The sequence below is a fragment of the Camelus ferus genome, chromosome 2 (assembly GCF_009834535.1).
Source record: "Camelus ferus isolate YT-003-E chromosome 2, BCGSAC_Cfer_1.0, whole genome shotgun sequence".
Taxonomy (NCBI): Eukaryota; Metazoa; Chordata; class Mammalia; order Artiodactyla; family Camelidae; genus Camelus; species Camelus ferus.
The window spans coordinates 114372745-114391253 of record NC_045697.1 but is presented as its reverse complement, the minus strand read 5'-3'; the positions used below and the strand labels follow the sequence as shown (position 1 = coordinate 114391253).

Here is an 18509-nt window from a genome sequence, read left to right as displayed (position 1 = left end):
ATATATGGAATATAAAAAAACAAAACAAATGAACAAACAAAACAAAACAAGACTCATTGATACAGAGAACAGATGGGCAGTTATCAGACTGGAAAGGGTAAAGGGCTTGGTGAAAATGGGTAAAAGGGGTCAATTGTATGGTAATGAGTGGTAACTAGATGTACTGAGGGGATCACCTTGTAGTGTGTACAAAGATAGATTATTTTTTACGTCTTACATCTGAAATAAAATATAATATTATACACCAAGTTTACCCCAACTTTAAAAAAAAGCAAAAATGTAGACACAACAATGGATGATGCGAGCCTACTATAACTTTGTCTAGGTCCATACCTCTCAAGGAATCTTGAATGCTCCTGAGTGTAGCTGTCCTAAGGCACAATGTTCTTGATATCTTAGAGCATTAGACATTATTCTCCCATATACTCTGAGGAAATTTCCCAGATGTAAGCACATTTAGAAAAATTTTATCAAAAAAAAAAATGGAGAAGTTTTCTTTTTTTGAAGCATTCAAGGACATTAAATAAAAATATTAGTAAAATGTAGTAAATAAGAGTGACTCTTTGGGCCTGTGTTTGGGAGCTTCTTTAAGGTGCAGCAAAGAATAAGTGGACAGGTGATGGCTTTCTTGAGTGATAGTAAAGAATGACTGAAATTTATATGTAAAGACATCATAAAACTCCCAAATCACCAAGGCAGAGGATCGCCCCACCCTATGTCCACAGACATCCCATAACATATAATTTTTACTTCTTTTCATCATCTAAGATGACATTCACTTTTTCATGCTCACTTTAAACAGACAGCTTGGAAAGAACAGATGAATACCCTGGAGTTTGTTCTGCTTTTGTTTCATCTTTGGGGCTGGATCCTATTGAATCCTGGGGCTGGACCCTACTGAACAGAGTTTAGATTCTGAATCTCTAAGAATAAATCCGAGTGATGAACCATGTTCCTTTATTCTGGGAAAATAAACCCTTTATTTGTTTGATTAATATCCATTCTTTCAAATGCTGTATGAAGTATTTGAGGCAAAAATCTGCTTTTACCCACTTTAACACTTCACAAGCTATAGACTGTTATTCAACTATAGTAGCAAATCCATAGAGATTAATTGTTGGTAATTAGAAATTCTTAAAGCCAGACCTTTATCATTTAAGTTCCTGGGATCCCACCCACACAGTGGTACATAACCTGTTTACCACACTTGTATACAAGCGATTTGGATAATTTCAAATGATCTGTAAGTGCACTTCCCAGACAGCAGAAAGGCTATGACAATGTTCCAACGACTCTCTTCTATTCTACACCCAATTTCATTAAGCTCGGCAGACTCCACAAAGTCTACCACATGAAATGCACAAATTCTAAGCAACATGGATGTATGTACTCACATTGATGTCTTCCAGATCTAAGTTATTTAGGACAATGTTGTTCCTCTTCCAGATGATGGGGGGTCTCAGTGCCCCCTGGATGGCGCAGCTGAGAACAGCACTTTGTCCCACTGTTGCCGCCGTGATGCTTAGCTTCTGGTCTTCAGGAAGACTCAGCTGGATAACCTCTGGGAAGATAAATCGTCGGTAATGGTGATGAGCACGCGGTTTTGTAAAGTTAATGAGTATGAAGTTTCTGAATACTAGCAATTAAGGCTTTTAATTTGAATAAAATGGAAAAAAAAAAGCTTGAGATGAAATGAAAAAAAAATAGTAAGTTGTTTCCAATAAAAGGTCAGAATGACATTTCAATTTAATTGACTGACTGGCATCCTCGTGAGGCAAAGAACTATTAAACACGAAATGAGTATCAGAAGGAGAGTTATAATAAGCCTAGCAGATTGCACCCAAAAGAGAGATAAATTATTTAACTGCCAAATCGACATGCAGTGTGTCATCGGCATTGAAATAAAAATGATGTTGTTTATTCACTGATAGATTTATATTGTAGGTGAGGTGAGATCATTGCTGGCTGGCTTCACAGAACACTAGCATAGCTGAATGGGTAAAATACATCATTACGCTGGGAAATATAAATTGACTCTAAAGGAATAAGATTTATTTGGGAAGTTGAGGGAGGGAAAAAACTAAAGTTCACCAACCAAATGGCAATTTACTGAAATTCTGTCAGCTGCCTTTATCAGACGGTATGTGTAGAGTGCACTCGCTTCCTTGCTCTTAAATTTTAAATTTAAATATATTTTTAAAATAACCATCAAACATGATTCTCCTAACCATGATGCCAAAGCAGGAAATATCATTTGTAATCTCGATCTGCTTTCCTGTTCTGTCTCCAGACAATCCTTACCAACTGTGGGAAAGAACAACTCTGTCACTGTCCCTGACCATGAAGGATGCCCGGGGTAATCCCAGCAGTCTTCACCCACGTGACAACTGCTCTTTAGTTTTCACTGACGTTCACTGACCCGCTGACATTTCTATGTCATGATGGAGTCCTGCATTTTGACTTTGTTCAGTCAGAGCCAGGGTACACATATCAAAATCACTCTACTCACTGAAATTTCCACGGGGTTGGGAAGGACCATGATTGCCCTTTATTCCTTTGTTGTGCTTGGTGATATTTTTCATGGGTTGTGGGGGTTCAGTGTCCAACGTGGTGGCTTTTAATTTGTAATAAACATAATCATGGACAGTCTGTCTCCTCCACCAACCCCTCTTCTTCCCTTTCACCATTTTACCTACTTCCCCTCTATTTCTGAATCCTGCCTTCATCTGGAGGAGGAATAGGAATGCTAATCAAATAATCATTATAGAATATAACTATTCAGCAAACAAGTCTTTGACTTTTTGGTACCATCACCAATTGGAATGTCAAAAATGGCACCTATCTGTTTATCCGAAGGCCAGGATCGAACATATATAATCCTCCACATGCACTTGTTACATGTCAATGTTAAGAGATGTCTGTTGGGATGGAATACTGGCCGCCACACCATCGTTGGATAAAAATAAACAGAAAGAGACTGACCCTAGTATTCTGTTGCATAGCATCTTGTCTCTAAGTCTAAAAGCCACAGTTATTTAAGTCATCATTGTTTTGTGTTGTGAAAGATGGGGGTAGGCAAGTTTTTGAAACTGAAAAATCTTATGAGAGAGACTCTGTGCAGTTTATTCTTTTGATCTTTATGTCACCCATAGAAATGATAGAAATGGAAACGAGCATTTTGCTCGGTCATTTGTATTGACAGTTTAATGTTCCCCAATGACATTTATCCTTGTTCACATTGTATTTCAATGTCCCCTGAGTAATAAGATCAGAAGGAATATGTTCAATCTTCTTTTCTTTAATACTCATTCTGTTATATATGTATTTATATTTATATAAAGTCCCTAAAAGAAAATATATTTGACCAATTAGGCATAGGAAAATTTTGAAATTTGCAGACACAATGTTTCTTTGTCTTTTTCTCAAATATTATAAACTTACAGGAAGAGAGAAAACTATAAAAGAAATAACATCATGTAGAGTATCCCATAAGAATTATTAATATTTTTCCATTAACATTCCTGGGTTTCAGCTTCTGGTTCCTCATCAAATCAGGTGAGAGATAATGAGACATCCGATTCTGAAAACAGAATGTTAGCACTGGCTATTCTGGCATTTAGAAATACAGTTGCTACTAAGTCACCTTGAAATGTCTTTACTAGCCTTTTGCATCTGGTATTAGGTCCCAGGACATTCACATTAGTTGTGCTTTTGGTAGTTATACATTACAGTGCTAATTAGATAATATGAACATCTTAGAATAAATGCCGAGATCTGGCATAACATTACGTGGGACATCCTTGTAAAATATAATTTTTGAGAGGATGCCTAATTAGAACTAAGAATTACTATTCACCCAGGGAATATTAACATGCACAGTAAAAACTTCTTCATTAATTTGGAGATTGCATTTTTAAATGACTTTTAAAACAATCTCTGTAATATGTGTTATTAAATAATGATATGTATTTCAAAAAGTCTTTCAAATTCCTGCATATTTTATGCTACACTTGTCACCTCTTCTTTAATATATTATATAGAGCTATTTCACAAAACCAATTATGCTTACATGTTAATCCACAAAATCAAGCGGCCCTTTCCTTAAATAAATTTAGCTGCAAGATTCCTTTCACCTACAAATTGTCATCTCATCTTTACTAGTCTTCTTGACAGTTACTACCAGGCTAAGGTTTACTCTCACAAAATCACAAATGTTAAACACTTTTGTTCCTATATTCTAATGTCATCTGAAATGCTTTAATAATGGTGACTAAATGCTTCTGAAACACATCACATTTGTAAATTTCATAGAAAAATGGTGATTATATATAGAAATGCATTAACAACCTGAAACAGTAGCTATGAATCAATCTATATACCAAATTTAAAGTGATCTTAAAAGGTATCAGTAAGGTTGGGTGTAGCTGAGCATTTGTGATCACAGTTATTAGTTTAGAAATAAGAGTTTCAAAGAAACTTTTTGAAAAATTAATTCTTTATCAATTATGGTTAACATACACTTTTTCAATGTACGTATTTTATAATGTAGCATTTTATCCACAAACATCTTACACCAGTTATGTACAAATCACTGTTATGTGAAGCAAATAACAACTATCATTTTAGTACCCTTCTCTATCTTTTTTAGCTCCTACGGTAATGCACATTTGAAAGGTCTTTTTTTTTTTTTCTAAGTAAAATCATGTATCACATGACATTGAGTCTTCTGATGTCCTGACCAAAGGTAAAACTATACAGGGTAGATAAAACAGAGGGTACTGAGTTTGTCGAAACATGTCAGTACTTCTTCTGACCTACACACTTTGCCTTTTTTTGGATGCTCTCTCAACTACTCATGGAAAGAAATCAGAGCTCTAGCTGTGATGTTTCCTTTGATCTCATGTTACGAAGACTATTAATGACACTTCCAGACCAGCTTCTTCCGTTTGCTCACTTGGAAAATCCAAGAGGCAAGTGAAGTAGTTACTTTCTGTGGATTCACAGTCTATAGTTTCTCACTTTCACGATTTGGCTTAGAGGCATGTTAAGAGTTTGTTATCAAAGGAATAAAAAAAATTGAATTCTCCCTTAGCAGAATCCTGAAGTTGGAGAGACAAGTGGAGCTAAGAACAACTTCAACCACTGCAGATTAGTATTGATGAAGCATTTATTCCAATAGCAACTGAGGTGATAGAAACAGAAATAGGAACCTGGATTAAAAATAGTATGTAAACTTAAAATAGTATAGAAAGGAAATAAAATATTATGAATATTTATGAAACACCAGTTAAAAATAAGATGATATTAGTAACTTTGTTTGAAAATCAATTCTGTAAAATCATAAGAAGATAATTTATCATAAACAGAATTCTCTTCTAAATACCTACATCTTTTCAAGTTCCTAAGTATATACTTATGTTGAATATTTTATTTATTTTAATGGTAGTCTCATAATCTTGCTGCATTGATCATGCTTATAACTCCTATATTATAGGAATGAAACCTAGGAGAAATTTGATGTATAATATTTTAAAATAACATGTGTTTTCCCTTTTCTATTCCACTAAATGGAATTACAAATTAAAAGCAGATAATGATTAAAATAAAAAGAAATATATCACAATTTAAGATGCTTAAGAATAGTAGAAGAAATAATTATTCTTATAACAAGAAAGTCACAATTACTCAAGACAAGCTTTTTAACTAACTGGGAAATTATGATGGTAGCTTTTTGTCAATAAATAGGTGATTTCCAAATAAATGTTAAGTCTAATCTAATTCAGACATGCCAAGATATACACTAATTTATTATGATAAAATGTCTAGAATTTTTATACTTGTTGCTCATCTGTAAACAGTTATATGCTTATATCATAATGTGTAATATCAAAATAAAGCAAAATAAATTTAAAAAGAGATCTAGAAATTTCATCAATAGCAATGGATTAGATAATTTGGACTAACACTTCCACTGAAGAAATAAAACAACAACAAACAAATAAACAACCTGGGATTAAATACACATAATATGTTTTAAATAATATGTGAAACAGATAGCTTTCTCATTCTTATCTCATGAAAAAGATAACACAACAGAGGGGAGTTTCCCAGCCTGTGCCCTGAAGAGAATTCTAACTTTGAGAGACGAGGTTGCACCTGGAGTCACACATTGCTTTGGGAGTTTCTGCACCTTGAGAAGATGACTGTGCAGCCTAAATGTCCCATGTGGCTTTTTCTTCCCAGAGGCATACAGGGTGGATGGGACAAGGACAGTACTGGGCGACCTCCCTCTGTGTCAGGACTTGAAATTGCCTTACTCTGCAGGTGAATGCATGGACTGAGGACCACCTTTGTCTAGGTGTCTCATGTATCATAACGTCTTCCTCTCTATAATAAGATTGCATTATCCTAGTTCAATTAATTACTATCACAAGCAATTTTTAAATAAAACATCCAGAAAACAAATGAAGGACAATATGGCACACAAAGAGAGACAACAGCATGATCAGAATGACTAGAAATGACATACGACAGTAACAAACCCACCAGGATTAAACAACTTATATTTACAAAAATAAAATCAGTTTAGAAATTCTAAAAAGAACATAAATATATAATCTCTGCATATTATAAGTTCATGAAAGGGCCAAGTAGAAATTATATTATTTGAAAATATAGTAACTAAAATTAAGAAAGTGATGTCCTTAAGAACAGATTAGACATAGCACAAAAGAGAATTAGTAAACTGGAAAAGAGATTAAAAGAAACATTACAGAGGGGATTCCCAAGATGGCAGAACGGAGGGAGGCGGTGCTCACCTCCCATGAATACATCAAAACCTGCACCTACATGAAGAACAATTCTCATAGAACACCTACTGAACTTCAGTAGACCATCTCTCTTACTCTCAGAACTACAAGGAAATCTTCACAAAACTGGATAACAATAACTTTCTACTGTATAGCACAGGGAACCACATTCAATATTTTGTATTAATCTATAATGAATATACATACGTATATGTATGACTGAATCATTATGACATATATCAGAAATTGACATAACATAGTAAATTGATAATACTTCCATTAAAAAAAAGAAACATTACAGAATGAAAAGCAGAAGAACAAAGATTTGAAAATACAGATGAGGTTAACAAACATAGGTATATATGAAACTCAGAAGGAGAAAACAGAAAATGGGCCAGAAGCAATATTTAAAGAAATAACAGCTAAGAATTTTCCATAAATGTTAAAAAACACCAACCTATATATTTAAGAAGATCATCAAATGCCAAGCAAAGCAAATGAAAAACCAGAATAATCCACACCCAGATGCTTAGTAGTAAAATTGAAGAAAAATCAAAGGCAAATCTTAAAACTATGCAAATAGGAAAAATACAGATTGATCTTACAGTAAGGAGAATTCAGTAACTGATACATGAGCAAAAATAAGAACAAGAAGCTACTGGGATTATATTTATAAGTGATGAAACAAAGTAAAATCAACCCTAAAATTTTATTCATATACATAAAAATTAAAATAAATATACTTTCAAAAAACAGTATGAAAATTCATCTCTAGTAACTAGCCTTAAGGTAAATTCTGAAGGATGTTCCTGAGGAAGAAGGAAAATGATCTTGGATGGAAGCTTAAAGATTCAAAAATGAAAGGAGAGAAAAGAAGATATCTAAATATGTTAAACCTTAGTATTATAATTCAATAATTCAAGAATGCTTGATAATATGATATATGATTATATATAATTATACATATTTATACTAAATATATTTATAATAATATATGGTGGATATATAATGTCTTCATAATCTTGGAATATAGAAAAATTTCTTAAATAAGGCACAAAAAACTCACCATAATAATTTATACATTCGACTACATTATAATTTAGATCATTTATTTCTCAAAAGACACTATAAAGAGACCAAAAGTGCAAGCCAATGAGCAGGAAAATATACCTGCCATCTACGAAACTAACAAAGATCTCATATGTAGCATTAATAAAGATCTCCTAAAGATTAATAAGAAAAAGACAGTGCCAAAGAACTACCAACAAGAGACTCAAATACATGCTTTATGAGTGAATTAATCCTTGTGGCTAAAACGAATCTCAAAAAGTGCTCAACTATACATGTAATCTGGGAGATGCAAATTTAAACCAAAGCTTTCAGCTTGGTGAATTACCAAGTCTAGAGATAACATCTGTCAGGATGAACATGCGGCAACATAAATTCTAATATACCTTGAACAGGAGACAGTGGAGTGTTCAAGTGTTATAAAGACATAGCAGAGGTAGCAATGTATATATTTTCAGGATGTCTTTAAAAAATCCACAGGACAGAGAAAAAAAGAAGAATTGGAAAGGAATAGGGGAAAGGAATCCCAAGTTTATCCCCCAGGAAAGGAGCTGTACTGAGGAAAATCCTGAGAATTCAAGTGAAAAGTGGAATTATTTCTGCCACAAGTTCTGAAAGAAACAAGACAGGCTTATAGTCACAAACATAAATATAAATATTTAGTAGTTACAACAGAAAGGTCATTTTCCTATGTCATTGGTGGGATTTAAAAATTATGAGAAGACATTAAAAAATACTTTTCAATAAAAGATATTTTATAAAACAATGAAGGAAAAAGGTTCTTGTGCAGAATTAGAATCTCATTTTTTATTCTCTTTATCACTTTGTAATGAGGCCAATACAGTATTACAGACAGGACTGTATTTTGATGACACTTCAAGCAGTTTTGCATGCTAACAATAGTGAACCTCATTTTCCTTTTTATTTATTCCTGATTCTGATATTCCTTCTGTAGTCTTATAAATATAATACAATTATCATTCAACATTTCTGTTCAACTTTATTTCACTTCTCTCTTTCAAATAAATTACATACCGTTGAATTTTAAACTGGAATATGTGAAGGATAAGGCCCTTCATTCAATGATATGTATGACCCTATGAGCTTGGAAAACCATTCTCTCCTCATGAAGAGCAGTTTTCATTTGAAACCTGACCTGACAAAAATTGTATTCACAAGAGAATTTGGTGATCACTCAAAGTCAAGTTTATTCTAATTTTATGATTTGGAAAACTTTAAGACTGCACACAACTGGATGATTTTAACATGATAGATATATAGGCTGGAATAATACGGTACTGATATTTCAAGGTATATTACACCAAGTTCAAAATTTCTTAGTAACTGAGTTGCTCCTTGTAGGACTGGGGTAAAGTAAAATAATTGTCAGCATTTACTTGGTAATTAATATTTGCCAGGAATTGTTCTAAGTAATTGATTCAGTTAATTATCACATTTATGAGGTAGGTATAACTGTTCTATTTGTGATACTATTATGTGAGGAAGAAATAAATAATTGCAGTTTCACCAGCCATCTTGTGATCAGATAGGAACGTCCCCAACACACTAAGGTCACAAAAAGAAAAGTTCAGGTCCTTAATCACAATTGGTGAGAAGAAAGAAAGCATCCTATTATTGGATATTCAGTAAAGCAATTGTCTTAAAAAAGATACATGCTACTGACAAAGAAGTCTGCATAGTGTGGGGGACAAAAGCATGAACTACATTACCAGCAAGACCCAAATTTCAGACGTGACCTGATGATTGCTTCAGTTTGATTTCTAATGCACACCTTTTGGAAGATAAGTGACTTAAACTTTAAGTCTCAATTTTTCCATCTTTAAAGTAAAAATGGTACCTAACATGTAAGAATATTGTGAAGATGAGATATGATATTTTAAAATACTTATGATTGTGCTTGTGCATGAAAAAAATGCTCAGTTGCTAATTATCAGAGAAATGCAAATCAAAACTACAATGAGATTTCACCTCACATCAGTTAGAAGGGCCATCATTCAAAAGTCCACAAATGATAAGTGCTGGATTGGGTGTGGAGAAAAGGGAACCCTCCTACACTGCTGGTAGGAATGTAGTTTGGTGCAGCCACTATGGAAAACAGTATGGAGGTCCCTTAAAAAACTAAAAATAGACTTGCCATATGATCAAGCAATCCCACTCCTAGGCATATATCCAGAGGGAACTCTAATTCAAAAAGATACATGCATCCCAGTGTTCATAACAGTACTATTTACATTAGCCAAGACATGGAAACAACCTAAATGTCCATCAACAGAGCACTGGATAAAAAAAGTTGTGGTATATTTATACAATGGAATACTACTCAGCCATAAAAAGGAATAAAAACAATCCCATTTGCAGCAACATGGGTGGACCTGGAGATTGTCATTCTAAGTGAAGTAAACCAGAAAGAGAAAGAAAAATACCATATGATATCACTTATGCTGAATCTAAAAAAAAAAAAAAAAGACACAAATGAACTTATTTACAAAAGAGAAACAGACTCACACAGAAAACCAACTTATGGTTACCAGTGGAAAAGGAGGTGGGATAAACTGGGAGTTCAAAATTTGCAGATAATAACTACTATATATAAAATGGATATACAACAAATTTCTTCTGCAGAGCACAGGGAACTATATTCAATATCTTGTAGTAACCTACAGTGAACATGAAAATGAATATATGTATGTATATGTATGACTGAAACATTATGCTGTACACCAGAAATTGCCCCACTGTAACTGACTGTACTTCAATAAAAAAATACTTATGCCTGTGCCTGGCCCTTAGTTCATTCTGCATAGGCTACAGCTGCTATCACTAGCGAGGAGCTATTGAAGTGTCCGTAGGTTAAGACAGGAACCGTTTCACCAAGCTTATAATATAACATTATGATCACTTGGAGAAAGGTAGTGCTTATGTAAAACCATACTGGTTTAATTTTCATAGACATTATTTAAGCATGAGAGGAAAAGCCCAGCTTATCACCCAGAAGGCTGTTACACTTTACTGTGGTTTTCTACTCTCACATACGAGCTAAGTGCCCTGGAGGTTGTATTTAAATATATGCTTGCGGGGGAAAAAAAAAAAACTCTTATCGAACATAATGATGATCACTGTTCTATTCATAAAAAAGCATGACAGATATCAAAGAAATGTTCAAGTAATCAAGTATCTTTTCTCTGTATGATACGTTGGTATAAATATCATATATGATTTGAGAAAATTTGATATTATGACCAAAATGACTGAATGCGTAAAATACTGAATTACCTTGCTATCTTTAATCGGTTTTTAAATTTTAGGATGCTCACTTAGAGATGGAATTCAATGTGGTCATCTGGGGTGAGTGAATTATACAGACGTATGAAAGACACAATTCAACACGAAGAGTTTGCTGTGAATACTCATTTGTCAGTCAGGATAAAGCAATCAGCCAATCAATACCCATTTCCTGTATGTTAACAGTGTGCTCAGCGGCGTGTTAAAAAGCTATTACAGACAGAAGCAAAGAACGTTAACCCGTGTTCATTCCTTCAGTTTATCTCTGAGAAACCCCAGGGTGTTAATATGGGAGTCAATCAAATGACACCTTATTTGCTCTGTCTTTAATAAATTGAAAAAAAATTACCATTTTTCAGATTACAGTCAGTCAGACAGAGCTCAATGAATGAACTATTCATTTCACAGAGTGAAAGAGAATTTGAGCCTCTGCCACCGAACAAAGACTTTTAGTATTGTTTGCCTAATTTAAACAATTCAGTTAAGAGAGATTGCTATCAGCCATAATGCACTGTTGTTACTGATAAAACTGGAACTGGGATCTGGGCCATTTGCCTTCACGGTGAAGTTCTACAGAGTTCAAGTCTCTCTAAGATGTCACAGCAAATGGACGTGAAAAATGGGCATTGAACCCTGGCTGTTCATTTTGGCAGCTCTTCACAGCATCTGAAGACTCGGCCTCTGCTATGCAAATCCAGAAACAAATTGAACAATTCATCCAGAATTAATTAGACTACTGGGGATTGACTGAGCTCATCAAAACCGCAGGATACCTTTGTTTATACTGGAATACCAATTTATTCATGGACAACTGGGAAAACATCAGGTTTAGTCAGCGGTGTCAGCTGTGAGCCTGGGAGTCTCCCTAGTGATGCTCAGGTCAAAAGCTTCTCAAGACTGATGCACAGAAAATTACAAAAAAGGGAGCTGGTGATCCTCAAGCCAGTCGAGCTTTAATCAGCTAATGAATTGCCCTTTTCAACCCTTAAGAGGTTTCTGTCTACAGAGCCTTTCTTTTTCTTGTCACTTTCAAGTTTATTGACAAATTCTCAGTACTGGTCCTCCTTTAAATTTTTTAACACCTTGTACATATACATTTGCAACTAGACCATTAACTCAGGTAAGCTATAAGAGAGTATTAGAGCCTTCTTCACCTCAGCAAATGTTCCGATAGTCGTGGGCTTGGCAAACTATACCCATGGACCAAATCGGACCCACCTGTAGGAGCTCATGATTGGGTTAATAAATTGTAACAGACCCCAGCTACTTGTGACCTTTAGGAAGAACAAATGTGTATTGCTTGCAGGCGCCTGTGCATCTGCACTCCTGCCTTCTTGCTGTAAAAAGCAGAGACAATGCCTTGCTTACATACTTGAGGATTTAGCTAAGGGCTGCTTCCTCAATGGCAAAGCCATTGTGTGTCCCTTGCTGTAAATGCAGGACACGGCTTGTTTTAAGCATAGGTCCATAGTTCAGGGTTTACTCTGCTCGTTGCAAAGTGATGACCCATGCTCTCAGTTATAAACCCTGGGCATGCTTTCTGCTGTTTAGATAGTCTATATCCCCCAAGACAAGGAATTGGTGGTCTGGTGGTCTGTTTTGTAATCAACTTCTTATATCTGAAGAATGTACCTTGTTCCCCTCCCCACATGACTGCCCTGAAGATAAATTAAGCCTTTGCACTCATTGTGGATTTTATGATCTCTACCCGATCCTGCTCCTGCGTTCCATGACACAATTGTTCATGATCCTTTCTTTGATGGTGCACAATAAATATGGGAGTGTTTGAGAGGTTTGAGGAGTTGGTCTCCGACCCCCCTTCTCTCTTGACTTTCCAGAGTCTCGAGTAATTCATTCCATCTCGGTGGGACTTCTGCCGAACAGAACCCACACCCACCACCTGTTTTTTATAAATAAACTTGTTTTGGACACAACCATCCATCCATTCATGACTGCTGTGCATGCTACTGTCTGTGGCTGATTTCAGCTATATAGGCAGAGTTGAGCTGTGACTACAGAAAACTTTTGGTATGCAAAGCCTAAAATAGTTACCCTAACTATTTACAGAAGTTGCTTAATCAATTGAAATACTGCTTGGATGGTTTCACTTTCCTTTGATATGCTTTAGTTATTTAAATATGATCTGTTGGATTCTGCTCATTCTCCAGGTTCAAAACACTAAGCAGAAAATAATTACACAGAGAATACATGAAGATCGTGCCCATTTATATATGGGTGAGCTTGTAAACTATCGATGCATTTTCTTTTTAATCTTTGAGTCCTCTGTCAATAACAAATAACTAGGACCGTTGCCACTCTTAGAGTCTAATGCACAATGTTAAAGTTTAAATTACATTTGTCTCGTCCAAGTGCAATTCCTTAGTCCCTGGTAGTGGCATCCTGCTGGGTTTATCTTCCCCAAGTTGATCATGAACAACAGTGATCATTTCTTCCTTCTTCTTCCAATGGAAATACTAATTCCCTGGGCACATCTCTTAGCCAGAAGGAAGGCAATCCGATTTTCCCTGGGTAAGTCATTCACAATCTTAGTCTGTAAACAAGCCTGATTTCCAAGAGAGTATTTACATTTTAATAGGGAACATTTTAATTCAGATCTGTCTTTAAACTACTAAAATGCTTAGCAGAAACACTTTTGAGAAGGAAATCTTCCAAGGCACCCTTGTCAACACTGTTACTACTTTCTTTCTAAGAAATCAGAGGGACGTAGGTCTGACCAAGATTGCCTTAATGTTTTTCTCAGTGACTAACCTTTAGACAAAACCTGTCTGGAGTACAGGCCTCTCACCTCCCTTTTCTTAGGAAAGTTGCAATTGTAAATTCTTTCTCTGCCCCTTTCAGATGTAATCTTCTCCCAACTTGTTGCCAGTTTTATAACCCAGGAATATCTTTCTCAAGGACCTGGGAACCATGCCTTTGACATGTAATCATCAGGGAAGGTAGTACCTCAATTTCAGTCTCTGTGAGAGTGTAGGAGTTGAAATCCAATAAATGCCAATTAGCAGACACGCACGTTCAAGCCAAGTTGAACAACTTCATCCCTAGGCCATTGATTTTGGTACTTTTCCACTTGCTCACCACAGTATCAGTGTCTCTCCTGCCTTTCTTTTCAGTGGAGTTGAGTTCCATCTCTCTTCCTGTTGTGACAGTCTTGACTCCTGCCATAAAAGTCTTGGACAAAGTTTCCCTCATCTTTTTAACTTGTTTGGTGCAGGTTTTCATTGACCATCAGAAATCAGTTTTCCTTTTTGGAAAAATTACAAGTATTTGCTTACCTTCACTCCTTCTCATTCATGTTTAGGAGAGAGGGAGTTTACAAAGAATTAAAGAAAGAACAGGTAATATTTATGCATGAGCTATAATTTTAGAGAGGACTAGAATGGAAGAAAAACCAAGATTGGCTTGATTTATTTTTACCTCTCCCAAAATAAAAAGTCATAAATTTAAGGATTTTTATAAACCTATGATTATTGCCACAAAATGATTGTTTCTTATCATTTATAAAGCTTGGTATGCATCTTCTCTGCATATGAATGTAGTTTTAATTACTTTAAATATGCATGTCTCTTAGAATCTTCTAGGAGTAATTTAAAATAATATCACTACCATGGAACTACAGGTCTTTACAAATCCTCCGTAAACGCAAAACAACTGGAAGCTCTCCAGCAAATCAAATGCCTGAGAACTCAGATTTAGGGTCATTAATCTTCATCATCAAAACAAAGAGATGTGAACTTAACTCAGTAATTGTGAATAGATGTTCTGCACTTTGCTTGCTAAAATTAGCATACTAGATTTAAATTATACAGATTGAAAATGCATTTATATAAATTAGAACCTCCATAGCTTTAATTTAAATTAAATTCTAGAAGTACAGATTAGAGAACTACTAAGCACATTTGATTACTTGAGAAAAGGGGTCCAGGATAATAAGCACCAGAATTACATTTTGAAGCTTTTTGTCATGCAAAAGTCTCATTTTTTAATGTCACTTCAATATTTATAATATTTCTCAATTTTGTGAAAGTTTTACTAAGTACTATATCTTTATCCTATTCATTTAAGCAAATTCTGTAAACGGTACAGACTAGAATAATTAAATACAATTATTTTTGAAAGAAACTGCTGAAGCAAATCTAAAAGGATTTTTTGTAATCCTTAAACAATAAAAGTCTAAACTACTTATAGCATCATATGAAAAACAAGTAAAACAGATATTTCTGGTTAAGTAAATAAAAAAGTGAAGCAAACACATATACTGATGAATTCCAGCCAATGTAATTTTTGTAATAAATTGTCAAATGTCTCTATTTTTACATTTATTCTGAGTTTTATATTATTAATTTGTGATAGAAGTATATAATTTTTATCAGATGATATTTGTTTACATTTTTAAACTATTATTTTTGAGAATATATTTTATACATATTTTAAATTCATAAAAACATTTTATAATTGATTTTAAGGTACATATTTAACAGGATATTTCAATATATATTTACAAAATGTCAACAGAAACATATCATTTTAAGATTTTTAATTTATTTCATTTAGAATTAAGGCTATTTTAAGATATGATCAAACACTGGGCTACATATAAAGTTGTCAGCAAGAATAATTCTGTTTTGGCTGGTGTACAATTAAAGGAAATTGAAGGATTAATGGGAAAGAAAAACACCATGGGTTTTCACTATAAATAGAATTCTTTAACACAAATATACATTTCAGCAGGAAGCTACACTTTAAAATTTTACAGCATTGACATTGTTACAAAAGGAAATTCTTTGGAAATAAATCAAAAGTGGGAAAGAATAGATATGAAGAAAATAAAATGAAAAGAGTAGGTACAGCTGATTCAGTGGAAGAAATGTACAGAATAAAAGGCACCAAATATAAGATATCAAAACCAGACAAGGAGACCACTCACACAGACACACAAAATTATAGGCTGGTATCCATGATGAACATAAATGCAAAATCCTTAACAAAATACTAAGAAACTGGTGTCAACATGCATTAGAAAGGATCATACACCACGATCAAGAGGGATTTATTCCAGGGGTGTAAGAATGGTTCAACATCTGCCAATCAGTCAGTGTGGTACACCACATTAACAAAATAAAGAATAAAAATCATACGATCGTCTCAGCAGATACAGAAAATGCATTTGACAAAATTCAACATCACTCTCAACAAAGTAAGTATAGAGGGAGTGTACCTTAGCATAATAAATGTCAATAAGAAAAGCCTACAGTTTATGTCATACTCAACATTTAAAAGCTGAAAGCTTTCCTTCAAAGATCAGGAAAAGACAAGGATGATCACTATTGCCACTTTTATTCAACACAGTAGTGGAAGTCCTAGCCTCAGTAATCAGGAAAGAAAAAGAAATAGAAGTTATCCAAATTGGAAAAAAAGAAGTAAAATTGTCACTATTTTCATGACATAATATTATGTACAGAAAACCCTAAAGACTCCATTAAAAAAGTGTTAGAACTAATAAACAAATTCAGTAAAGTTGCAAGTTACAAAACCAATATGCAAAAATCTGTTTATTTCTATATACTAACAATAAGCTAGCAGAGAGGAAATTAAGAAAATCTGAATTATAAGCACACCAAAAAGAATACAATATGTAGGAATATACTTAGCCAAGGAAATGAAAGGCCTGCACACTGAAAACAGTAAGACATTAATGAGAGACACTGAAGAAGACCCAAATAAATGGAAAGATACTCCGTACTCATGGATTGGAAGAAAAAATATTGTTAAATGTCCATATAGCCCAAAGAAATCTACAGATTCAAGAAAATCTGTATCAAAATACCAATTGCATTTTCCACGGAAATAAACAATTCTAAAATGTGTATGTAACCACAAAGACCCCAAATAGCCAAAGCAATCTGGAGGAAGAAGAACAACCCTGGAAGCATCACGCTCCCTAATTTCAAACTATACTACAAAGCTGTAGTAACCAAGACAATATGATATTGGTTTAAAAACAGACATATAGGTCAATGAAATAGAATAAAGAGCCCAGAAATAAACCAAAGAATATATTGTCGATTAATTGATGACAAAAGAGCCAAGAATATGTAATGAGGAAAGCCTTGTCTCTTCAATAAATTGTGTTGGGAAAATTGGATAGTCACATGCGAAAGAGAGAAACTGGATCAACTATCTCCCATGGTACGCAAACATTAACTCAAAATGGATTTAAGACTTGATTGTGAGACCTGAAACCATAAAACCTCTAGAAGAACACATAGGCAATAAGCTCCTCTTTGACACAGGTCTTGGCAATGATTTTTTGAATTTGGCACTAAAAGCAAAAGCAACAAAGGCAAAAGTAAAAAAGTGGGGCTATTTCAAACTAACAACTTCAGGACAACAAAGGAAATCAAAAACAAAGTGCAAAGGTACCTACCGAATGGGAAAAAAATTTGTAAAACATTTATCTGATAAGGGGTTAATATCTCAAAACTACGAAGAACTCATACAACTCAATCAAAAAATCAAACAGTGATTTTTTTTTTAAAATGAGCAGAAGATCCGACTAGACATTTTTCCAAAGAATACTTATAGATGATCAACAGATGTATGGAAAGGTGCTCTGCATCATTCATCATCAGGGAAATGTAAATCAAAAGCACAATGAGATTATCACCTCTCACCTCTTAGAATGGCTACTGTAAAAAAGGAATGCATATGTACATGTATACATGTATATATATAAGCACATATATATAATAAAATATGTAAATTATATGTAAATAACTGTTAATATGTATAAATAAATATATGTAAAAACTAGCTTACAGAAAAACAGGTTGGTGGTTGACAGTGGTAGGCGTGGGTGTGGGAGAAATGGGTGTACTGTTTTTGTTTTTCTTTTTAGTTTAAATAAACTGAATTTAAAAAATTAAAAGAAGAATGAAAGGCAACAGGGAAAATATCTTAAGGGGAATCTTAAAACCATCACTTTCTCCATCACTATCCTAGCCTTTAATGTAAATAATACTCAAAATAAAAAGTAATCCTTGTCTTTTTATATTTGCATCCCTTCTCAGAAAAAAACAAAATCAATTTTCAATAATTTTAAACTATTAATGCTACTGTCTTATGTGGAGACATTTCATTAGTATTATTCCCCTCAAGAAAATTCAATAAACCAATGCAAGTTTGATTTTATTGTTGAATTTGGTTTATAAAGATTGTCACATCATATTCTCTAAATGTATATTTGCTGGTATTTCATTTACTTCAGACACAGTAGTACAAGCGAACACGCAGAACACAGTATTTCCCAAG

The 18509-nt window shown here is 34.1% G+C and overlaps 1 protein-coding gene across 2 annotated transcripts in view; it reads right to left on the bottom strand.

Moving 5' to 3' along the window:
• The window catches only part of FSTL5 (follistatin like 5), a 667511-nt gene that overhangs the window by 218673 nt on the left and 430329 nt on the right, over positions 1-18509 (bottom strand). For both annotated transcript variants that reach the window (XM_032465748.1, XM_032465755.1), the window contains one exon: positions 1395-1561. In XM_032465748.1, the coding sequence (XP_032321639.1) occupies positions 1395-1561 (167 nt within the window). The remainder of the gene's footprint in view (positions 1-1394; positions 1562-18509) is intronic.